The sequence below is a fragment of the Sinohyriopsis cumingii genome, chromosome 18 (assembly GCF_028554795.1).
Source record: "Sinohyriopsis cumingii isolate HCF-2022 chromosome 18, ASM2855479v2, whole genome shotgun sequence".
Lineage (NCBI taxonomy): Eukaryota > Metazoa > Mollusca > Bivalvia > Unionida > Unionidae > Sinohyriopsis > Sinohyriopsis cumingii.
The window spans coordinates 28,100,648-28,127,262 of NC_142978.1; the positions used below are offsets into that span (position 1 = coordinate 28,100,648).

Sequence of the window (26,615 nt, forward strand, 5' to 3'; positions counted from 1 at the left end):
TTCCTAATTCAAACTGCACGAGTCAGAAATTGTATCCATAATACGCTAGGCTGTGTACAATATGAATGAATCTATTTGATCATAAACACGAATACTTCATTCAGGTTATCAAAACACTAAACAATCTTTTTTTTTACCGGAACAAAGAGACCAAGCAATTAATGAACTTTTCACAAAAAATTTCAAAACGTCACACAAACATCAATATATGTCACAGAAACCACTTTCTGCCATTAGCACGTAGAATTTATCAAGATGCATCGACTCGCCAAGTTGTATTTTTAAGTAGGTCAAAATACAAAAAAGATGAGAAAAACTCATCAAGTCTTTGGCTTATTTCAAACACTTAACCAAGCCAGTACAAGATGTAATACATGCCACGAGGACTCTGAATCCTTGAAAGATAATGCGTTCTTGTGAAAGATGCAAACAAAAACCGCATTAAAAAATGACAGAGAAAGCACGTTCGACATAACGAACACAAGGAAAAATAGCGAAAAGATAACAAACACAATATAAATAACTGCTAGCTTGTCGGCAAGAATTTAAACAAGAAAATAAAAGGTAGCGAAAATCAAGTAATTGATCAGTATTCGTGTAAACAATGCCTGTTGCAGCCATGCGTTGCTTTCTTTTTCTTTCATGGTTGTGCTTGTTTTCCTGGATTAACATTGGAGCTGACATTTAAAATCATCAACTAAACATTTTTATTCTTTTCAACACAATTAGTTTTGAGTATACTTTTGTCTGCTCTAAACTTGTATACAACTGGGCCTCATCTCTCTATTTTTATTTTGTAAGAAAGAAACAAACGAGGATCAAATTACTTTTGTGTTCGCAAGATGGTAGTATTTTTATTTTTCTATTTTTGTGTTTTTGTACCCCTAAACATTGCTACTAGAACTATCAGTCTGATTTTTCTTAATTGTAAACAATTACTCGAGTATTAGAGAATTTAATTTGACAAACGACACTATATCTTCCTATCAGGAAATATATAAAAAGCGTCTTATATGTGTATTACTTCTAGAACTTTGGAAAAGAATTAAGCCTGCTGAATCAGAAAATTGTTCTAATAAAATTGGATATGTATGGATGTTCAGATTTTCACAACCTCCTTTTTTAACTCGTATATAAAAAAAGCGCTCAAACTTGAATTCATATTGCTTAAAGTGATCCACCCCAGCGTGCTATAGCATTTCATCAAAATACAATATTATGGTCACTGTTTTTATTGTTTTTCAAATTACGTGTTTGTGCATGCAGATGACACATCTGCTCAAGGTGTACGGATTTGGATGAAATTTACAGGAAATGAAATTCTCAGCTGTCAAAGATTTCAAGTGGTTGGGCCAATTACAGTAGTTAAACTGGTACTACACAAACAATAAGGGATAATTCAAAGGGATATTGATGTTTGCAACGTGCATGACAGTTTTGAATGGATCACTCGTGATAAACCCAAAATATCAGTTTATTCCTTATAGGAACATACCCGAGTATTATTACCTCCAGATCAAACGCGTCTATGTGGCTCATGCATTTAATTACAAATAACGTGAAGACTTCACTGTAAAATTTAATAATTCACCATGTGTGAGATAAGACTTTATTATTATTATTATTATTAGCTAATTTAGTATACGTCATGATGTGTTTTCCAAGATCATAATTGTTTGAATTCACATACACGTATACAATCCGTGGGCATTCTGGACGCATTCCTCATCTATTCAGGATGACTAACTCAAAAGCTTCATGGATATTACGTAATCATCCCTAACGTCATAATTGCGTATAGTAGTAGTAGTAGCAGTAGTATTAATAGTTTGATAAAACAATAGCAACTAATATTCATTTTAACATTTTCAACGCAATAAAACGGAAAACTTATCAGTGTCACTTTACAGCGTAAATAAACTTTCGAGGTTTTGTTTTCTTCTTCAAATTTATAGGACAATGCTGATTGCATTTAGGGAATCAAACCGGTTCATTTGAGCGTAATACTAAAGTTATGACTTTTTCTGATGATCAAGTGCGAACTCAAACTTGGAAGTTGTACGATCTCTGGCCAGAATCTCACTTCTCAAAGGCAGGTCTTGTTCTCTCCACTAAGTAGTAATTGATCAGGTCCTGTATCAACTGGTCTCTGTTTTCCATCTTTTCGTTTCTAAGGCAACCAGCAATGTGCAAAGTCTTGTTATGATTCAAGACAAAATCACGAACGCAGTCTGTTGTCTGAACCTACAAGTATGAAGATCAAAACGTAGATTCTTACAAATGATCTTAGAAAGCATACATATTTTTTGAGTCTAAAAAGAAAAATTTGTCAGAGTATAACGGATGGCAATACTTTAATATTTACAACAAATATTGGAAATATTAACAAAGAAGATTCATAGTCGTGTGATGTTTGTGCATATAATTTTCCAGAGATAATATTTCACTACAATTTAAATTCTACACCTTTAATTCCTCTGATTCAAGATAGATACTTACGGAGACTAATATTTTCTTTTTAAATGTACGGTCACGGTATTTCAATAAATCACCTTTGAAATGCAGTGATAATTTTGCAGTACAAAAACCGAGATTGACCCCAATCGAAAATATCCCGGTCTACAGATTATCCGTTTCAAAGCTAATACAGCTGCCTAGGAAAAATATGGGGATATATAAATAACAAAGATTTTCGTAACTACCAGTGTGTTCTATTTATATTGATCTAACAAATGATACTGATTTGAAAATGTACCATACAGAAAACCACTTAATTCCATGTAAATTGTTACAGTAATTGATTGGGATTTGTACATGTACAATACATATAAATCTAAAAAGTCTAATGAAATCGGTGGTTGCCTCATCCAACAGCTGTAGCCAATCAGGATCATATATATCTCCGCGACTTCCAGTCACGTTTTCCGGTTCCAAAATCAGACATTCCAGCAATAGGGGCGACAAAAAGTGAGGGACTGGTCCTCCGTAAAGCAGGGATTGTCCTATCACCATACCGGCATAGAAGTATTCATTTCGTCTATTGGCTAAAAAAAAAGTTGTGAAAAAAAAATGCATTATATTGAGGCACGAAAAAAATGCCAGAACACCATACAAATATCGAAGACAGAGGCATGCTAAACATATATATTGTTTTAGTAAACATGTTTGGAGAACTAAAGTGGGCTACTTTTGTATAGTCTCTGTATCATTAATCTGAATTAGTAAAAAATGATGATAATCCACTACCTGCAATTTGATGTTACTATATTTTTGTTAAAGAGATTTGATACGTTGGTAAAATGACTTTTCGCTCGTTAAAGTCATCATCATCCCCTTGAACTATTCTCTTTAAAGATTTTCAAAATCTCAGAATTACTTACAGCGCTTAATAACTCATTAGTCTATTAAAATCATGCCAATTTTCTTTCTGAAAGGACATTCAATTTCACAACGCTACATGATATATTTCCAATACTGGAAGAAAAATGATACGTACAAGATGCATCTGTAGAACTAACAAGTTATAAAACGTCAAATAGTGGGGTTTCTTCTTGAACTGAACATTGAACCTTTTATATCTGAAAACCCAATATTCCTTGTTATTATAAAATTCAATTGTGTAATTTACGCACATCTGCGCTTAAAGCTGGAACAGGCATTACACCACCTTCAGCGCCAATAAATGTGAAATGACGCATCAAGGGAATAAAGAATTAGATAATTAGAGATTACAGTGACAGGGAAAAGCAAAACGCTCTGAACTTAGCAATGACTTTATGCAAATTTCAGAAATTGAAACGACTTCAGCTACACTTACGGTCAAATGAGTTATCACTACCTATTAGAAGTACAAGTACAAATAAAAATGTTGAATGTGTTTAATAGTCAGGAAGAATATGACAAAAAATGGAAATTCGAATACCAAGCTTTAGTAGATCACTACAACACTTTGTTTATAAAAAACTGCATTTGTTTTAAGATGTTACTACCTGATAGTTCCTGCTTCCACTTCTCTTTTGTTAATCGAAAAACAAAAGTAAAAATATCATGAAAAAAGAAGAATAAATTATATTTTATGCACCCTATGACTTAAAAATTGAGACATCTCTCTCCCCCCTCTCTCTCTCATGACATCTAAATCAACTTATAACTCGTTTCTCGACGTTTAGATGGATTTGTGACCAAGTTCAATGTTATATTTTATTCAAATTTTAGGAAGTAAAGTTTGTGATACAATCGCATTGAAAGTTTCTTAATAAACATATCCAACTGGTTATTTAGTGTATTAAATGTAAACAGTCGTTTCAATACGATCTTAGATGGTCATTGCATATTGAGGAAACAGTCAAAAATAAATGAGCTTCAGTAAATCTCATCGTGTCGTCATCCATACCTATCTTAATTCAGAAATGAACACTGCTTATCCCAGCTGAAAATAATGTCTTTTAATGTTAACTTACATGTAGGACATCAGATGTCAATAGCATTCTACATTTTTACATACATTCAACTATGGGCACTCTTTTCACCTTGTAGTTTGCTCACGTTTTCTTTTTTCTTTTTTTGTAGTGCATTCAGATATAATATCATATATTATCCGAATTTACTCATCTTAAATTAAATATAAATTGTTGTTTTAAATTATAATACTAATTTGTTAAACCAATATCTATTCAATCTTGATTCATTGAATACTCTGCACCTTAATTGTCATCAAGAAACTTCCAAATCAAAATTATCGATTGCTATGGACTTTTACAATGGTGTCATATACTAAACGTGGTTTATAGTGTGGTACGAATTTGTTTATCAATATGTGTAACTTTCCTTGTGATATCACAGCGCGATATTAAATCTGCGTTGTATTGGATCACACCTTAATTTGATCTCATAAAAAGTCTATCACATATTTTAACATTGATTTTACAGTATGTAGTTTTAGGGGCGTGAATATAATGATCTTCCAAAGGAATATGGATATACGAGGATCCAAATAAAGTAAATAATAGCCACTTAAAGGTGTGATGAATCAAAATCTAAACAATGACACCCATTGATGAAATAATCGGCGATAAACGCGTACAAGACTAGTATGACTTTTACTATAATAGGAAACTCGTTCGCGCAAGCACACGAAGGTAGTTGTATGCAATTTCCTGTAGAATGGCCATACATAGTAGCCGTGTACATCTAATTGTAAATACCTTGAACATCATATGAGAGTAGTTTTCGTCCAGACGGTCCCTCGAACAGAGAACAGTTTGCCAAGTGGTCCATCATAAGCTGGAAATATTCCCTCCTTGGACCTCCAGCATCTATTGCACCTTCCGCATTACCCTCGTCATCCACGAAGTTCACGTTAAATTCACGCATTGGGCTGAAGTATTCCTGGCTAAATTGCTCAAGAGCAGACTCCCATACACAGGATCGTTTGATGTTCAACGTAGTGTATTCGGAGTAGCAAACGTTGTTACGCATGTCGGACAGGATTTCGTCTATTGAACAGCTTGTAGAACATGAAGTACGTTAATTAGACAATGGAGTGCTGGTCAAGAAACATTAGGTTCACCATCTGGATGTTGTCGTTCCAGAAGGTTTAAATTCAAAGATTATATAAAAGTCTTCGTTAATTTAGACACTAATAATATATGGTCATTTCTACTACCCTACTGGTTTATATATTATGAACATTGTCTAACGCAACACGGGGAACTGAACTTGTGTAGCTTTATTTATTGTCTCCAGAAAAATGACAAAGATATCAATACAAACGTATTGTGAGACCATAAAATATATTTCCTTTTGTATGATCTTTCATTTGAACTATTTGTTCTTAAAGTTAATTTTAAAAAAGTTTCAATGATACTATTCCTTATTTTAAAATTTGATATTATACAGTATTACAATCTTAAACCTTTGTATACAATAATTGTACGTAGGCCGTAATTCAACATTTGTTCTGAAATGGAACGGTTGTTAACAGAAATATATTGGATTCACCGTTTGGATAGTCAGACATATCTCAAAGATTCTAGTTCTAACTTATAAGTTCCATTAATTTATAGATTCATAATAGTTAAGCAATTATACATATTCAAAGGAAATTAGTTATACTAATAGGACATTGTGTGGCAAGAGACAGTAAAAACCAAATCGCAATCTGATTCTCGTGCACCAAACCACCAGGCTCCATTTGTCTGTTATTTACAGTCACCGGCAACTGAACAAATGTTTCCTTTCTATTAGATGGGTAATTGTTATAAATTAGATGGGTGATTGTTATAGATGGGTGATTGTTATAAATTAGATGGGTGACTAGTTGGGTGATTGTTATAAATTAGATGGGTGATTGTTATAAATTATATGGGTGCTTGTTATAAATTAAATGGGTGATTGTTATAAATAAGATGGGTGATTAGATGGGTGATTGTTATAAATTAGATTGGTGATTGTTATAAATTAGATGGGTGATTGTTATAAATTAGGCTGCGTTACTTTGCTTAAACCTTCTCATTTTGCTGTTATTCCTTTTCCTCGAGAAAATGGGGATTAATTTTTTTTAAGTCTAACATTAATGTTGCACAGCATTGGTCAGAAAATGAAACGAAGATAATTAATTATTCTCACATAGAATATACTTGTAGTTTCCTCCTTGCTGAACGCAACAGAAATTTCATTGCCTATTACAATGAAACCTTTAAAATTGCGCCTCGATACAGTTTTGTTGCAGTTGACAAAAACTAATCATTACCTTTAAGTATTTACACGTTGTAAAGAAGCGGTGCGCTATAATATTAAAAATGCACTCGTAACGTAATCATTTTTCAATGTTGATATTTTTCCTGAAAGGTGTACAAATTCTATTTAGGTTTCTCTAAAAGAATAAGTACTTTTCCTGCTGTAATGACTGAAATGAAATTAACCTTAATTCCCATTCTGGAAACTAGTAATGAAAGAAAAATCAAGTTATTTTAACTGTTCTGTGTTGAATTTTCTACAAATAGAGACGAAGTATGAAACGCATATACACACAAGGACACGGACGGACAGTCATAGATACACAGAGACAGGGACATAGACGGACAGTCACAGACAGGCAGATAGAGAAAGTATCAGAAAGGTAGATAACACTGGACAACAAATTTTTACAAAAGTCATGTTACTGAAATAAAATTAGTCAATTCTTATCAATTTTTATGTGCTGAACACGAATATGACAGTCAAATTGCAAAATTGGCTCTAGTTTTTTTGTAATCTGCAAGAAATTAATGTTTACATAACGAAATGCATTCCAATAGTAAAAGGTCAACTGTAATAGCCTACCTATAAAAAATCAAGTCATTGACTACATCTTAGATTTCTTCGCCTGTCTCTTGTACAGCTGTTCGGGAGCATCTCTGAGGAGTGTCCAGCAGTAGTCAGCCAGCATTGTAGTGGACCATTTTCCCTGGTATCTTTGTTCCATTGTTGCGATATCTTGATGAAAACGTTCGCCGTGTTCATCACTAACAATACCACAGTTGCTAGGAAAGAAATCCAAATGGGAATGAAGGAAGTGAATCTTTAGAGACATATTGCAGCCAAGTTTCTTATACTTCATCAACATGTCTTCTACTAGTTCCTTATAGTTTTCTGCCCTAACATTTCCGAGGAAGTTTGTAGAAACTAGGCGAAAAGCATTCCATGCTTGTTTCGCGTCACCTTCCAGCAAGTTGTTGAACCGGTCATCTTTGAAAAGCTCTCGAATCTGAGGACCCACAAAAACTCCCTCTTTAATCTTTGCTTCGCTGAGTCGAGGGAATTTTTCATGCAGGTATCGGAATGCTGGCAAAGTCCGGTCAATGGCTTTCACGAAGTTCTTCATCAAACCTAGTTTGATGTGAAGGGGTGGTAGCAAGATTTTCTGAGCCTCAACCAGAGCTGGGTGTTGGATATTCTTCTCTCCAATGGCTACATTCTGCCTGTGAGTCCATTCCTTCCTCATGTAGTGCATTTCCCTTGCTCGGCTATCCCACTCGCATAAGAAACACATGTATTTTGTATATCCTTGCTGCAGTCCCATTAAAAGGGCAACTACCTTCAAATCACCACAGAGGTGCCAGCTGTACTTGTTATACTCAATGGAATTCAGTAGCTGCCTTAAGTTATCGTATGTCTCTTTCATGTGGACAGCATACGCTACTGGAATAGATGGAAGAATGTTTCCATTGTGCAAAAGCACAGCCTTGAGACTCAGTTTCGAAGAGTCCACAAATAGTCTCCATTCTTGTGGGTCATGAGTGATTTTTAAAGCATTCATGAGGCCCTCAATATCGGAACAGAATATCAGATTACTTTCCTTTCTGAAGAAAGGCTCCAATTGCTGGTGGCGCTTTCGATATGCAGTAATTGTGACATCTTCTTCTAGAAGATTCCATTGTTGGAGTCTTGATCCTAGCAATTCTGCCTTGTTCTTTGATAAGTCCAAATCACGAATCAGGTCATTTAGTTCTTCCTGTGTTATTCTGTGTGGGGTTGATGATGCACCACAGTGAAAATCTGGATCACTGCATGCTGATGGACCAGGAGAAGAACAGGTCGACTCACCTTTGTCTTCGTCAGATGAATCAAGAGAATATTCTGCTGGAGGTTCTGGAATAGGAAGTCCCTCACCATGTGGAACTGGTCTCAATGCAGACGGAATGTTTGGGTAGACTATTCTCGACTTCTTTCGCTTCGTTATTCCGCCGGAAAGAGGAGGAACCAAGCAGAAGTAACAGTCATTTAGGTGGTTGCTTGGCTCTCTCCACACCATTGGGACTGCAAACGGCATTGATGACCTTTTGCAATTCAACCACTGTGAAAGCTGTGTTGTACATGTAGCACAGCATATATGCGGAGCCCAAGGCTTGTCTTGGTCACCAACCTTGCATCCGAAGTAAAGATGATATGCCTTCTTCACTTGAGAATTGATACTTTTCTTCTGGTTGGCAAATGTCACTTCCCCACAAATATAGCAAAAAATTGTCCGCGGTATTAACACACTTTCGAGGCATTACTGTTCTTTATTGTACGTAAATGGATAAAATAATAAGTTTTATGTAACAGTAGCTTGAACTGTCTCGCACAACGTCTAAAATATTTTAAATGCTGAACCTATCTGATTGGGCTTTATATAGTACACTGCTTACGTGAGCTTCAGCAGCCGCCTGGCATTAGTATAATAGGCCTACACATGTATAGTACACTGCTGACGTCAACTTACTTCAGCAGCCGCATGGCATTAGTATTGCATTGCATCAGAAAATGATGCAATCAACTGTGGATGATGTGAGCATGATGGTATTATGCAATGTTACATCATTATTCCGGATGTTGCTGCAGTCCTACTGGAGAAATTTACACAGTGAAACATAGAAAATGAGGTATATGAATATCTTCAAAACGAGAGCCAATACAAATTTTTCACGGTTATATTCGTGTTCGGCACACCAAAATACTACAGATTAGGGCCTTTTCAAGTCAGTAATGATTTCACTGTTGACCAGTGTAATACAGCGAAGGAAATCGTATTAGCCTAATGCACATCTGACCAAATGGTTCATCGTGGATGATATGCAATATGCCAATTTGATGAGACCTGCCTAATATATGGATCACAATTCTCCATTCCTTCCTCCTCATTCTCATCGTCTGATTTCTCCTGTTCCTCCTCATCCTCGTTAGCTAACAGTTCCTCATCCCTATATATATATATATATATATATATATATATATATATATATATATATATATATATATATATATATATATATATATATATATATATATAATGATTCAGTTGCCAAATACGGTGTAGCATATATCATATATTCCTTTTTATTATTAATCATTTTACGTCATTTTCTTTAGGTCGTATAACATCAGAGATAAGCTTGAAGGTTTATTTTTGTGTAGAAATAACGTACACTTGTTGAAATGTGTCTCCTAGTGTTTATATAAAAGCTAGGTGTGTAATAAACGTAGGTGTGAAATATATGATTTTCAATCTATTATATAGAAGCATTTAATATGAAGATGCTGTTAATTTTCACGCATATTTCCTTTAAAGTCGTTAATATTCTGCATACTTTAGTGCGTTCTGTAGTGATCCTCTCACCTCACCAATCTCTACCGTATACTTGAAAAAAATAAACTATAAATATTTCTCATTTTTTGTTTGTGTTGGGCTTTGTTTTTAAAGCTCAATGATGTCTGGGAAGATGTTTTTAAAATTGATCGGCACAAATTTAGAATATATGTCTGCTTTCCATCCATCCGTCCGCCCATGCATGTATACATACATACATACAGACAGACAGACACACACACACATACAGATATTTCCCCCTAGTTTAGAGGTGCTTTATACTAACAGAAAATCTGAAGGATCCCTCTCCTGCTCCTCATTATTGATACTTCTTTCTTCCTCTTCCTTATCACTGAAATTTCATGAAAATAAAGCAAAAGGTAGAGCGTAATAAAAAAGTTAAATGTTGCTTGGTGTTTGTATTACAATAATTTCAAACCCATATATAAAAATGCAGTTTTTATTAATACAGAAAAATTGTGCAATCAATGGAGTGTTCATTTGTTTTCTATTACATATGTGGAAACATACTTATGGAAACATGATTGTGTGCATAGCAGGAACTGCCCAATCTGTATTAAAACTAAAATAATAATTTATATTTGCGAAACTTTGTTTTATTCTAAGCTCACCTCCTAACATGAAAATTAATAACATAAAAATGTTTAAAATGTATTTGATTTTATATCCATCAATGTCATTAAAATATCCGACGGAGGATAAATTACAGTTTTTATACTATAAAACATCATAATTAAGACCACATTTTAGACTGTGGTAATGCAGTCTTGATTGGTCTTTTTACTACACAATAAATAGAACCTACAAATAAGGTTACTATGAGAGATTTGTCTCTTTCTAAGGCTTGTCGCAGAGAGAGAGAGAGAGAGAGAGAGAGAGAGAGAGAGAGAGAGTATATATTTGTATAAGCTGCTGAAAGAATGTTTTGTGCCCAGTAAAACCTAAGTAGAATTGTACAAAACTTCCAATTCCAACCTCTTGCTTGACTCTCCACTTCCGTTTTCCTCGTCCAAACGGTTTTTATCTGCTGGGTCATCGTTACTTTGGTTGACTCCTCTGTTAATGCCATAAAATGATATCATAATTTACTCATACTCCTTTTAAAATGTGTCAGTTGATGTTATCCACGGTTGTTAAGAGCGAAATGAGGAAACAGTTTTAGTGGATCAGGTGTATGGCAAATAATGTGCAATTATACCTGTTTAATAATTTATCAAAGCTGGCCTACAGAAACTGACCTTTGTGATTAAGTTAAAATGATATAAATTGCAGTACAATGGGCCATTTTAAACTGGGGTGTATACACCGGTGTTTGTTTCATAGAGATACTGTTATAACAAGCTCATTAGAATATAATATTTTGTTGCATATAAATAATGTCAATATGCCAACTTTAGTACGGCTTGATTATAAGAATCCTGCACCACGTCGACAACTATTACGATGCGCAGTTAAAAGTTGTGATTTGATCGTACGATTTAGTATTATCTGTCACTTGAGCAAACATGTCAATGTAACTAAAATTACTAGCCCCGGTAATACTATCTTTGATCCCATAAGTCATCTCCTAGATACCGTTAGTAAACAGGCTTCGTAAGCAGAAAATGGCTCCAACATGTAAAGAAATTACATCTGCGTCAAGAAATGACATCTGACGTAAAGAACATTTTACTGTGCTGTAACAAGTAAGCCAATTATACTGGAAGTATTACAAACTTATGGCAAAACATTACAATAAAGTATTTAGATTTATGAAACAAAATAGTCAACAAATTCAGCAGAAAACTTCAGTTGAAGTGACTGGTCAAGAGGGTTTGGATTAACGGTGGCACCTTCGCCATATTGTTTGAAGTAGTATGTGAGCTTTGTGTCATTCTACAGTGTCAAATAAGAAATCACGGTTTTAAACGTGAAGAATTTAAACGTTTCTAAGACGCACATATCTGTTTCTATGGAGATGTATTCTGTCTTCATTGGATCATATCCAGATCTAATCCAGTTTCTTCCCTTCCCTTCCCTAAAAAATAAACTTAAGTTCAATGTGAAGAGAAAAATAAATCGCTTTCGAGAAATTAAACCAAAAGTTCAAAGATAAGGAAAGGCCATCAAACTAAGTTACATTAAACAAAATTTGTTATTCATGATAAGTCTTTTTAAAAAGTAACATATAAAATATGGTTGACTCATCGGTGTTCAGGAATGGCTAATTATGATGATGATCTGCTGAAAGATGTCGAAATTGCAAATTACTGAAGCAAAAATATCGGTTGTGTAGAGTCGAAAGCTGTTTAGTACAAGTTCGTTCTTTTATTATCATTGTGAAAAAACGTGAGCCTGCATCTCATTAAGATATGTGAGTTCCCTGAGAGGGTTGGTAGTATCTGCTTTATACTTACGAAGATGCTGCTAAACTTGTTTCAATTGCTCTTTTTAGCTCCTCTTCATCGTAACCGGATTTTGTAAACTTACATTTATCATCGTATCTTTGGAAAAGAGATCGGTAAAAATGCGTTACGTTCATATGCACAAAGAACTTATAATCAACATTAACAAACTAACATCAAAAAAAGAGAATATATCGAAAGACTTTAACAATTAGGAGCATAAAAATGAGGATTATCCTAAGCACGTATCTCTGAAATGGTTTAATGGTACATTAGCACAGTCTTGGTTATTTTTGTACAGAGTAAGTGTAGCTATAAAATAAACATAGAAAACATGGGTAAGGACACAAAAGTGTTCAAAAGTAAAAATGCATCACCTAAAATATTCAAGACCTACTAAGCACGAACATCGTCTTGGGGCGCCTACCAGCCAAAAAGGTTGCTTCCATTAGTTGTGTCATATTCACGAGCCACACGGGATAGGGGAAAAAGTCGTGATGACGACAATGATGACTTCTCAAACAAATGTACAAATGTAATATTTGCTCAGCTAATAACTATGATGAATGATGTTATTAGCTCTTTCCTCGCAGGTAACAGTTGCTTTGGTAGCAATTGAACTTGTTGAATATAGCCAGCTGGATGTAATATACCTCTCCTCATTTGAGGGAGTGAAAGTAACATAAAATTCTCGATTTGCTTTACTGAAACAATTTTTGTAAATCTTAGACCAAAACAAGCATATAAACCTGACTTATTTCTATGTTGAACGCTCTAAATTTAACGTCATCGATTCACTGGGGGTGGGTCCGGAGATGGCTGATCAGTCCGATCCGGGCCCGGAAGAGTCTGTTGCAGTGGGGACATGGATGTGTAGGTTGCTGACCGGGAGTTGCGGAACTGTTGTTCCTGGATTTGCGCAGATCACGTTTTACAGCTACGTCCACCAGTCTTTTCTGCTCAAAAGCTTCCGCACCAGCGTTGACTTGACTGCGCCAAGCAGATCGGTTAGCAGCGACACTCTCCCAGATCTCAGGATCAATGCCTAGGTTCTTCAGCGAAGCCTTGAGGGTGTCCTTGTACCTCTTTTTTTGACCACCGTGAGATCTTTTGCCTTGGTATAGCTCTCCATGGAAGACCTTCTTAGGTAGGCGTTCTAGCGGCATGCGGACAACATGGCCAGCCCATCGGTATTTTAGGTAAATGTTCACAAACTGTGCATATTATTTGAAAGATCTTGGAAAGATACCTGTCTAAAAACAACTAAAAACCTCCTTTAGGACTATTGAAAACGTATATAAGAAATTCTTTCCATAATCAACATCCATGGAAAAAATTAGGTCTAAAAACCAACCTCTCGCCTGAGTCTTCTTCTTCTACACCTTCGTCCCCTTGCTGCTGCCATTGTCTGGGGGAACAAAACACATCTGATAAATGCAAATGTTATTTTTCAAATGAAATTATAGTCTCATCATTATCAGTATGGAAAGAGATCCACGCTTTAAAATTTTAACCTGTTAAAGCACAAACAGTTGTTAATATTTCATTAATATTGTCAATGTAAATTTTACCTTTATTTGTTAAATCATTAAGGAAAAAAAACTGACGAAGGGTTATGTAGGTTTATCTCGACCTGACTTTTGCCATGATTATAAGTAGTAACCTTGTTTACGAGCTTTAACAGTTCTGCAAACGAACTTTTTTAGATATGAATCACATCTATGGACTTCCAGAGCATTCTATTGTGCCTTAGGGCAAGTGAAATTAGTATAGTACAGGATCTGGTAAACTATTGTTCATTCCCAATTTGTATCAGTCTTCTGAAATCTATGATAATTGTCTGCAGTTGTGTTCAGATATAATTCAATAAACATTATATATCTAAATTATGCACTGCAATCACAAAGTGCTCCTTTTCCTTTTGGACTAATACATTACCTTGAAATTATGGAGAACTCGTTGAAAGACATTCTAGATTATATCATGGTGGAACATTATGACATTCAAAATTATTGAAATTCATTGGGAACATGTACTTGTGATAGGACATTGAAAATAATTTGGGATTTAATTCACAATACTGTACTTTTCTCTTCACTTTTCACTTTATAACTTTGACGAATAAGTTATCTGTTGAAATTTACTTAAATTGTTGGTTTCACTTCCTTTCTGTTACATCTTTCAAGACCATAGAGTCGTAAAATTTGGCCAAAACAAATTGGTCGTTTATGGAACAGATTGTTGCTTAATCGAGCGAGTCACTGGTTCTTTAAATGATGGTTGAGATTTTAGTTTAACTAAACATTTTAGCTCATTTTAGCTCAGCTATTGATGAGTGTCTACAAATCTTTGACCTTGTTGTTTCATGTTCCGTGTAAATTAATCGCGTAACTAAGCCAATCACGTATAATACTTTTGCTCCATGTCATTTTTAAGCTAACCTTTGTAAAGTTGATCAATGTTGTTCTAGCTTGAGCTTATCGAATTCTAACATCAATAAACAAAATGTTAAAAACTGTCACTGAGGAGGTGAATGAATATCGCTCATCACTGTTTGATTAATACTCAGATTCATTGCTTCTCTAAAAATTATTTTTGTCGATCAAGTAACCCATTTGTAATCAAGTAACAATATTTAATCAAGTAACGCCTTTGTAATCAAGCAATACTTTTGTAATCATGTAACCCTTTTGTAATCAAGAGAAAGCTTTACTAAACAAGTAACGTTTTTTGTAATCAAGATTTGCCACCCAAATGTATCACATCAGTTTAAACACCCAACAAAAGACAGTTAGGTCCCTGGGAATCACAACACACATCCAAAATGTAGTAAAATTAAGTTTACAAACTTATTCACTGCGCACAAATATGCACTCTTGCGCCACCATTAAGACCGAGACCCAAAAATTTCAACTGATTGCCATCAATACGAATTATGTATAAAATGCAATAAACATATTTGTTAATAATACATATTTAACTAGATACTAAACAGTAAACAAAAATAAAGAATGCATTTGGCCATCTTTCCCTCTAACGATCTATGTCACCAATAGTATCAATTCCACTCCGCGACAAATTTACATCTGTCAATATTCCCAACAACATTGTCATCAACCCTTCTGTCCGAAAAAGCTAAAACGTAGTCCCATACTATTTTTCTTCCAGGGCGGATTTCTGCCAAGCACATGACTGACGGAATACACTATAGGATACTCGTTATTAAACTTTTCAATTAATGGGAACTAGTCTAGAAATGGCTTCACATAAAACAGAGAGTGATAGAGAGAAAGTAGACGCGTTTAGTGGGTCGTGACTGCTTGATAATAAAAAGAAATTTTTTATTCCTAGCCCAAAAAGTAGAGACAGTGTTTTATTGATGTAATTTCAGTCTTTGTACAGACTTCACTTTGGAACTCTCATTAATGGAATTATCACCTGATTCTTTATGTATGCAATTGAAAACATGTATTTATAACACATGTACATCAACAAAATGTCGCGGGGCGTAGAGTTTTCTCTACAGACACTTGCAGGGGGTGGGTGGGTCCTTATCGGTCTTGTCGTAAGAATTTCCAAAAGTAGGTACATCATTACCTTAATGTTGAAAGCACCGCGTATACAAGTTTAATGGACCATCTATAAGGTACACTTCACTAAGCATAATGAACTGACAATCACTGCACTTAATATTTTCTTCGCCAAAATAGAGTTATTAACAATAGAATTACACAACACATAGGTAACCAATTAACGTATAAAACAAGAAGCACCACTATCTATCTATCTATATATTGTTGGCATCCATTAATCTCGAGAGACAATTGAACTGCGCCCATGAGAGATGTCCCGGTTGGTGGTTGTGCAGCGTCTGCTGTGGCTAAGTAGTCCAATGCGGGAGTGGCAGTCCTTGCTGCACTTGCTGCACTTGAAGGTTGTGTCAGGTGTTGGTTGACGCTGCTTTTTCTTCCTCTGCGATCGTCTTTCATCAGCTAGCAAGCGTTGCTTGTCCTCTCCGGCTTTCAGACCAGTGATCAGAGCATGTCGCCAGCCTGATCTGTCTAGAGCGAGCTCTTCCCAGGTGTTGACATCAATATCAAGGGCTTTCATGTCATGCTTACAGACATCCTTGAAGCGGAGATGTGGCCGTCCGATCGACCTTTTGCCAGAGACGAGTTCCGAATAAAGAATGTCTTTGGGGATCCGTCCATCAACCATCCGACATACATGGCCCAGTCATCTGATGCGGCGTTGGCGGAGGAGTGTGATCATGCTGGGAATCTTGGCACGCTCGAGCACCTCGTTGTTTGTTATTCGATCACTCCAGGTGATCCCGAGTATGCGTCGGAGGCATCGCATGCGAAAGGCGCTCAGTCTTTTCTCTTGTGAGGCGTACAGAGTCCAGGTTTCACTGGCGTACATGAGAGTGCTTAGTACGCATGCACGGTACACAGTGATCTTAGTGTTCATGGTCAGCATACTGTTGTTCCACACTCTCTGCGACAACCTGGAGAGAGTTGTTGATGCCTTTCCGATCCGCTTGTTGAGCTCAGCATCGAGCGAGAGGTTGTTGGTGATGGTAGAGCCGAGATACATGAACTGACTCACCACCTCAAGTTCGTAGTTGTTGATGATGATGCTTGGGGGGTCCGCGTCCTGAACCATTACGTTTGTTTTCTTTAAGCTTATGGTTAACCCAAACTCATCACATGCTTTAGCAAAGCGGGCCATCAGGTGCTGAAGCTCAGCTTCTGTGTGGGTGGCTAGAGCAACATCGTCTGCGAAGAGCATGTCCCTGATGGTTACTTTACGCACTTTGCTCTTTGCCTTCAGTCGTGCCAGGTTGAACAGTCTGCCGTCTGATCGTGTGTGCAGGTAAATCCCTTCTGTGGACGTCCCAAAGGCGTGCTTGAGCAGGACTGCGAAGAAGATGCCGAAGAGCGTGGGGGAAAGGACACAGCCCTGTTTAACTCCACTGCGGATGTCAAAGGGGTCGGATGTTGAGCCATCGTACTGCACTGTGCCTTTCATGTCATCGTGGAAGGACTGGATCATGCTTAGCAGCTTTGGAGGGCAACCAATTTTCGCCAGGATTGTGAAGAGTCCGTCTCTGCTGACCAGATCGAATGCCTTGGTGAGGTCTATAAAGGCCAGGAAGAGGGGTCTGTGTTGTTCTCTGCATTTTTCCTGCAGTTGCCTGACAGAGAAGATCATGTCGATTGTGGACCTCTCTGCGCGGAACCCGCACTACGACTCTGGGTAAACTCTGTCAGCAAGCGTCTGCAGTCTGTTCAGGATGACGCGTGCGAAAACTTTACCCAAGATGCTGAGAAGTAATATGCCCCTGTAGTTGTTGCAGTCGCTTCTGTCGCCCTTGTTCTTGTACAGGGTTATGATGTTAGCATCTCTCATGTCCTGAGGCACTGCCCCCTCGTCCCAGCACTGGCAGGGGAGGTCGTGCAGGTGTGTGAGCAGCACGCTACATCCACACTTGATGAGTTCTGCTGTGATGCCATCCTTCCCTGGGGCTTTACCTAGGGACAGTTTCTCTAAAGCCTTCTTTAGTTCGCCTACAGTAGGTTTCTCGTCCAGTTCGGCCATGAGAGGGAGGTTTTTAATGGCGTTGAGGGCATCATTGTTCACGTGGTTCTCTTTGGAGTACAGTTCGGAGTAGTATTCCATCCAACGCTCCATCTGCTTGCCCTTGTTGTGGATGGTATCGCCTGTGGCAGACTTTAGTGGTGCTGTCAGTTTCTTCGTGGGACCAACTGCTTTCTTTATGCCTTCGTACATGCCTCTGATGTTTCTAATATCTGCTGCTGACTGGATACTCTGACAGACCTGAAGCCAGTATTCATTGGCACATTGCCGTGCTAATCTCTGCACTTTGCTTCTGGTAGACCTGTATGCCTGTAGTGTCTTCTGACAGGGGGATCGCTTGTATTGCAAGTGAGCACTGCGACGCTCTTCTATGGCTGGCATGAGCGTGGCAGAGTTAGCCTCAAACCAGTCGTTGTTCTTTGATTGCTTCTTACCAAACATCCGTGTGGCTGTGCTGTATACAGCCTCTCTGATGTGATCCCATCTTTCTTTGGCACTGCCGTTGGGGGGTTCTGAGTCAAACGTCTTGGAAAGAGCATAGGTGAATTCCTCAGTCTTGTCTGGATATGATGTCTTGCTCACATCAATGCGTGGTTGACCCTCTTGCCTAGAGCGGTGGATCTTCTTTGGCTGAAGCTTCATTTTGCAGCACACCAGCGAGTGGGCGGTGTCGCAGTCAGCACTGTGGAAGGTACGGGTAAGAAGCACACTCTTCATGGCTGACCGTCTTGTAATGATCAAGTTCAGCTGGTGCCAGTGTTTAGACCTGGGATGCCTCCAGGACACTTTGTGCTGTGGCTTTGTCTGAAAGAATGAATTGGTGATGCTGAGTTCGTGGTACGAGCACATCTCTAGAAGGTGCTGCCCATTCTCATTCATCTTCCCATTGCCAAACTTGCCAAGACAGGAGGGCCAAGAGTCATGATCGGCACCCACGCTAGCATTGAAGTCGCCCAGCAAAATCAAGTTCTCTTCCTTGGGAATTTTGTCGATGAGCGAGTTTAACTCATCATAAAACTCATCCTTGGTATCTTTGGAGGATCTTAGTGTGGGAGCGTAAACACTGATCAGGTTGACAGGCCCGTTTGTGGTGTGGAGGCGGAGGGATAGCAGTCTTCCATTTCCTTGTTGGCAGGGTTCTATCATTCCCAGCAGAGTGTTCCTGACAGCGAATCCAACACCAAACTCTCTGGCTTCATCTGCACTCTTTCCTTGCCAGAAGAATGTGTAGTTCTTTTCTCTGAGGGACCCATAATCTGGTAGTCGTGTCTCCTGTAGTGAGGCAATGTCGACATGGAGCCTTGCAAGTTCGTCGTTGATGACTGAAGTCTTACGAATATCACTGATTGTTTGAAGATCATCTGAAAGCCCAGTCAGCATGGTCCGGACATTCCAGGTACCTAGCTTGAGGATTGAAGTCTTCTTTTTTATTTTTATTTTGTTATTTCTTGGTGCAGTAGTTGCAGTCCGCTTGTCAGGTACTCGCGTACCTTAAGCCTTACGCACCCAGCAAGGCAGGCGAACTGTGGCGGGACGGCACCTTATTGGCTGGGGGCTGCCCAGTTTGAGGCGGGCGGTAGCTGTCCAGTGAAACATGTTGGTCTCTCCCACCGTCAGAAGCAACCCCTGGCGTCTGGCTCTACGCCAATCGAGCGGTGACTTATAACCGGTAAACTGCTGATTCCCGTGTTGTGTCGACGCTATGGAGCGAAGCTGGAGTGTCCTGTTCAGGGCGCAAGCATGGGCAGGGTGATATGGAGAATCAACTGTTGCCCATACAGCTGATCCCCCCTCTCCACGCAGCTGATGGATCCAAGGGAAAAGACAAGCCGATACGTCATGGCACCAGCTGCGTCGCAGGAGTTGCCGAGATGACACTTTTAATCAATGCCAAGTCGCCTTAGGGACTCCGACTCCGAATTTTCTGTTGGGGTGTACTCCCTTAGCCTTTCCCCTGAGAGGGTATAGTCGCAAGGCAGCGAAGGTTTGAAATTGGAGTTTACCTTCTCCTAGATGGGCGACCACCCAAGGTTAACGAGCCCCATCTGCCCGATATATATATATATATATATATATATATATATATATATATATATATATATATATATATATATATATATATATATATATATATATATTACATTCTTTACCACACATGAGAAAATGATCTCATACATATTTAAATAGACGCTATATAATAACACTTCTACCGCATGCATGATAAACTGCCCCAAGCATAATGTAAAAATTTAAAATTTACTACATGTATCAAAATATCAACTACATAAAATGAACCAAAACATAACTCATTTATTAGTTGAGACACAAGATGCACTTAAAATGTTACCGAATGCATTATAAACGGCACTGTTCATCGGCACACAGTAAACGTTTGACCAAGCAGGACGTGAAAGAGCGGTACGGCTCAAATGATGGAAGGTCTAATTGTGGATTCTACTTATGTTTGGAAATTCATGATCTACGCTGGAAAGTTTTTGGGCCAGCGCGCATTCTCGCACAAACACACACACGTTTGTATTAAACTGCCAACACGAGAACCCTACGTTCAAGTGAAATGTTGAAGTGACGATGATCGCATGATAATTATGACCATTTTACAATGACGATCATAAATACTGACGATGTTGAAAACAAGTATGTGTTAGTATTTACTATTATTGAGTAGCCTCTAAGCTAGCCATCATTGTCATGTCTTGGTCTAATTGGTTAAATGATGGCCGATTAAAATCAACTTTGTCTTCCTTCCTGAAGGGTAAAAATATATTTGTGATCAATATATAGTAGTGATGAAGGCATAATGAAAAAGTGCAAAATACAAAGGTTACATATATATTTAACTTTTCGAATATAATATCATACTTTAAATGTAAAGTTTTCTTTGCGATAATATAAAAATGTTTATGGAAATATTTTTGAGGCCGCGGTGGGGGTAGGGGATTGAGGTGTAATTGGGATGACAAATTTAGCGTTTTTCTTGTTGGATTACGTGCGATGAGCGCACAAGACATGAATGAATAATGTCGCATAGATGTGCTAACACTTTTTACTTTTACTGAAGGTCTAGACGCATAAACATAGATAAGAACTAACAGCAGGCAAAAAAGCTTAATTAATGACTTGAGTGGTCTTGACGATGTCATTTACTGTTGATTTATCTGTATGACTTGTACCAAAACAAAATGCAGTTTTGAAGATATATTTATTTGGATATAATATGTTACGAAACTGTTCCCATTTAACAAGAGACTGTATCATTTAATGCCAAAGAGACTGTATCATTAAATTCCCAAGGTCAGTCTTTTTAGTTCTGTTTTTCTTGGGAGTACGAGTATATCAGCGCTGAAAATGTTCACTTTAACTAAATGAAGGGACAAAGTTTCAGTGATATTTGTATGTTGTCCTTAAAAGTTTGAAATATACAGTGAAAGAAGACAATGCGTGTGTGCGTATGTGTGTGTGTGTGTGTTTATGAGAGAGAGGGAGAGAGAGAGAGAGAGAGCGAGATTCGGATTTTTAACGTAGCTATAACAATTTTTCTGTCATATCCCAACGATGTCTGCATGGGGGCAGTATATATTGATATCTAGCACTGGGACATCATGCCGCAGACATGTAGCATCATGTCCCACCCAGTCACATTATTCTGACAACAGTTGTACCAGTCCTAACACTAACATCTTAATGTTGGGCGTTTACCGAGGCGGCTGTTAGTACCCTTTTACAAGATTTTATATGACTCGGCCGAGGTTAGAACCCGCGGCCTCTCGCATACGAGGTGTATGCTCTAATCGCTATGCCGCCGTCGCGGTCAGACAATTCTCAATTCTGAAAGTTTATTGGAGATAACATCTGGGTATGCAATCTCGTTGAGTGAAACGTAAAAGCACTACCTCTGCAGCACTGCAAATGAAATGTTCATATATTTTGCATATCAGTTCAACGCTTTTATTAACTTGTCTGTTGGTAAAAGAAATTCTGCATAGTTTCCTTTAGGAACAGTGAACATGTATGCATGAGATTGTAACCTGAGGCAAATTCTTTCCAGACAAATGATTTTAAAAACAGATTTCTCAGCCTCAGCAATGTTTTCTTGTTCTAAAACTTTGTTTCTTTGTTGCTCATGTTGTCTGAAAGTAGCAATTGCTTCATAACGATTAACAGGACAGCTCAATTAACAATGCTTCAAAGGACAAGACTCTTATACATTCTGGTTTCTATTGCAACTCCACGACAATAAAGGTGATTTTGCTCAATACTAGTTGAAATTTCGGTTGTCAGTGGACGAAGTTATCCGATTACACCGTGACGCAACCAGAGCTGCAGATATCCTCACATGTTAATGATTTTTTTTTGTTGAGTTTAATTATAGTGGCGTGCGCACAATTGTGCATGTGCCACTTTATGTTAATGATAATTATGGTAACGCTTATGCAAATGATAATGATGACTATGATAATGATACCAGTAATATAAATTATTTATTTTTAGAACAAATACTCACAGTTCTCCTGAAATCGCGAGACTCATTTGAACTGCTACATCTAAGTCACGTTTATCGTATCCAGATTCCATTAAATCTTGATTTCTATTTCAAACAGAAAAAGAATATTTAATCGCCCTTTTACACGGAGCAGTAAGTACATCTTTCCTCATATTACAATAGTTAATTAAAGCTACATGTTGATAACTTTACTATACACTATACTACAAGCAATACAGTTTTAATGGCATGATATACTTTGTAAAAGAGTGCTTAATTTCATTATCAGATCAAATGCTTATAATTTTTAAACACGAAATTTCCATTATCCAGGATTTGGGCACTCGGAACATTTATCAAAAGTTGCTACATACTACACACTTACATATATTCATACATATATACTCTTTCCTCCAGGCCATTTTAGACCAGAGCTTCGCCATGACCAGATTTAGTGACATCGTGACACTATTTTCCCATTCTTTGCATTAAATGAGGCAAAGAAAAAATCAAGTTTGTGCTTGACAATCCTAAATATCATATAACTCTGACCTTAAGTTTTACATCTGAATCTAAATTCCTCAACGGGAGATGAAATAATTCACAAAGATGATCAGATTTTAAAGAAAGTTTGCTATTTAGTACATCTGGCCTAAAACTAAGCCGCATAGTCTCATGGTTGCAATCATTTTCGTTCAACTGTACTTCTTATCAGAATTGTTAAAGACTGTTAAATCTTTGTATCAGAATTCATGACGTTTACTGTGTGTGCAAAATTGCTTTAACTGCAGTCATATCTCCATTCGATTCATGTGGACCTTCCAATCCATACTTTTCTTGTTTTTCTCCTTCTTACAATTGTAGACGCTAAGCTATGCGTTTTCATTGCAAATTCACTTGGCAAAGGTAGAGTCAGATGCACACATGACCTGGGAAAGTGCGTTATAGGTGCCTTACTCACCTCTCTAACTGAGACTGTTGTGTCATTCTCACTTAGCAAATAGCGTGTTCAGGCGCGATTGTAAAATAGCAATGCCCTCTTCATGTGCCCCTCTGACCATGAAAAATGCGTCTTAGTTGCCCTTTTCTGTAGGTATTTATGACACCTTTTCAAAATCGACCTGAAACATACATACATACATACATACATACATACATACATACATACGTACTTACGTACTAAAACGGGTGACATTTTTATGGAATATCACAAAGCTACAACAATTTGATTCCTCCTGTCTCTGTTGAGCTGAAAACTGTTTTATACCGCATTCTATCATCGCCGTAGTCATCGAAATAAAAATATTCCAACCCAAATATCGAAAATGAGAGTAGAGAGAGAGGGAGAGAGAGATTTTCTAAAAAAATATGACACGCATATGCACACAAGGACACGAACGGACAGTCATAGACACACAGAGGTACACAGGTACACAGACGGACAGTCACAGACATGCAGATGGAGAAAGTATCAGAAAGGTAGATAATACAGCGAAGGAAATCGTATTAGCCTAATGCACATCTGACCAAATGGTTCATCGTGGATGATATGCAATATGCCAGTTTGACGAGACCTGCCTAATATCTGTGTCACAATTCTCCATTCCTTCCTCCTCATTCTCATCGTCTGATTTCTCCTGTACCTCTTCATCCTCGTTAGCCATCCATTTCTCATCCCTATATATATATATATATATATATATATATATATATATATATATATATATATATATATATATATATATATATATATATATATATAATGATTAAGTTGCCAAATATGGTGTAGCATATATTGCTTTTTATTATTAATCATTTTACGTTCTATTGTCCTTGGGAGTGCGAGTATATCAGCGCTGAAAATGTTCACTTTAGCTAAATGAAGGGACAAAGTTTCAATGGTATTTGTATGTTGTCCTTAAAAGTTTGAAATATACAGTGAAAGAAGACAATCCGTGTGCGCGTATGTGTGTGTGTGTGTGTGTTTATGTGTCTGTGTGTGTGTGAGAGAGAGAGAGAGAGAGAGAGAGAGAAAGAGAGAGAGTGATTTGGATTTTTAACGTAGCTATAAAACATTTTCTGTCATATCCCTACAATGTCTGCATGGGGGCAGTATATAGTGATATCTAGCACTGGGACATTATGCCTCAGACATGTAGCATCATGTCCCACCCAGTCACATTATTCTGACACCAGTTGTACCGTGACGCAACTAGAGCTGCAGATATACTCATATGCTAATGATAATAATGGTAACGCTTATGCAAATGATAATGATGACTATGATAATGATACCAATAATATAAATTATTTAGTTTTAGAACAAATACTCACAGTTCTCCTGAAATCGCGAGACTCATTTGAACTGCTACATCCAAGTCACGTTTATCGTATCCAGATTCCGTTAAATCTCCATTTCTATTTCAAACAGAAAAAGAATATTTAATCGCCCTTTTACACGGAGCAGTAAGTACATCTTTCCTCATATTACAATAGTTAATTAAAGCTACATGTTGATAACTTTACTATACACTATACTACAAGCAATACAGTTTTAATGGCATGATATACTTTGTAAAAGAGTGCTTAATTTCATTATCAGATCAAATGCTTATAATTTTTAAACACGAAATTTCCATTATCCAGGATTTGGGCACTCGGAACATTTATCAAAAGTTGCTACATACTACACACTTACATATATTCATACATATATACTCTTTCCTCCAGGCCATTTTAGACCAGAGCTTCGCCATGACCAGATTTAGTGACATCGTGACACTATTTTCCCATTCTTTGCATTAAATGAGGCAAAGAAAAAATCAAGTTTGTGCTTGACAATCCTAAATATCATATAACTCTGACCTTGAGTTTTACATCTGAATCTAAATTCCTCAACGGGAGATGAAATAATTCACAAAGATGATCAGATTTTAAAGAAAGTTTGCTATTTAGTACATCTGGCTTAAAACTAAGCCGCATAGTCTCATGGTTGCAATCATTTTCGTTCAACTGTACTTCTTATCAGAATTGTTAAAGACTGTTAAATCTTTGTATCAGAATTCATGACGTTTACTGTGTGTGCAAAATTGCTTTAACTGCAGTCATATCTCCATTCGATTCATGTGGACCTTCCAATCCATACTTTTCTTGTTTTTCTCCTTCTTACAATTGTAGACGCTAAGCTATGCGTTTTCATTGCAAATTCACTTGGCAAAGGTAGAGTCAGATGCACACATGACCTGGGAAAGTGCGTTATAGGTGCCTTACTCACCTCTCTAACTGAGACTGTTGTGTCATTCTCACTTAGCAAATAGCGTGTTCAGGCGCGATTGTAAAATAGCAATGCCCTCTTCATGTGCCCCTCTGACCATGAAAAATGCGTCTTAGTTGCCCTTTTCTGTAGGTATTTATGACACCTTTTCAAAATCGACCTGAAACATACATACATACATACATACATACATACATACATACATACATACATACGTACTTACGTACTAAAACGGGTGACATTTTTATGGAATATCACAAAGCTACAACAATTTGATTCCTCCTGTCTCTGTTGAGCTGAAAACTGTTTTATACCGCATTCTATCATCGCCGTAGTCATCGAAATAAAAATATTCCAACCCAAATATCGAAAATGAGAGTAGAGAGAGAGGGAGAGAGAGATTTTCTAAAAAAATATGACACGCATATGCACACAAGGACACGAACGGACAGTCATAGACACACAGAGGTACACAGGTACACAGACGGACAGTCACAGACATGCAGATGGAGAAAGTATCAGAAAGGTAGATAATACAGCGAAGGAAATCGTATTAGCCTAATGCACATCTGACCAAATGGTTCATCGTGGATGATATGCAATATGCCAGTTTGACGAGACCTGCCTAATATCTGTGTCACAATTCTCCATTCCTTCCTCCTCATTCTCATCGTCTGATTTCTCCTGTACCTCTTCATCCTCGTTAGCCATCCATTTCTCATCCCT

The 26,615-nt window shown here is 37.3% G+C and overlaps 1 protein-coding gene across 6 annotated transcripts in view; it reads right to left on the reverse strand.

Annotated features, from left to right (window-relative positions):
* LOC149776285 (uncharacterized) overlaps positions 1-26,615 on the reverse strand; it is a 101,558-nt gene that overhangs the window by 12,961 nt on the left and 61,982 nt on the right. For 5 of the 6 annotated variants that reach the window (XM_089942735.1, XM_089942736.1, XM_089942734.1 and 2 more), the window contains 13 exons: positions 26,515-26,613; positions 24,950-25,033; positions 24,194-24,292; positions 22,637-22,720; positions 13,868-13,921; positions 12,526-12,612; positions 12,069-12,146; positions 11,105-11,185; positions 10,395-10,460; positions 9,624-9,722; positions 5,205-5,506; positions 2,863-3,044; positions 2,084-2,244 (listed from right to left, as the gene is read on the reverse strand). In XM_089942735.1, the coding sequence (XP_089798861.1) occupies positions 2,084-2,244; positions 2,863-3,044; positions 5,205-5,506; positions 9,624-9,722; positions 10,395-10,460; positions 11,105-11,185; positions 12,069-12,146; positions 12,526-12,612; positions 13,868-13,921; positions 22,637-22,720; positions 24,194-24,292; positions 24,950-25,033; positions 26,515-26,613 (1,476 nt within the window). The remainder of the gene's footprint in view (positions 1-2,083; positions 2,245-2,862; positions 3,045-5,204; positions 5,507-9,623; positions 9,723-10,394; positions 10,461-11,104; positions 11,186-12,068; positions 12,147-12,525; positions 12,613-13,867; positions 13,922-22,636; positions 22,721-24,193; positions 24,293-24,949; positions 25,034-26,514; positions 26,614-26,615) is intronic. The other variant, XM_089942737.1, reaches the window with a different exon arrangement.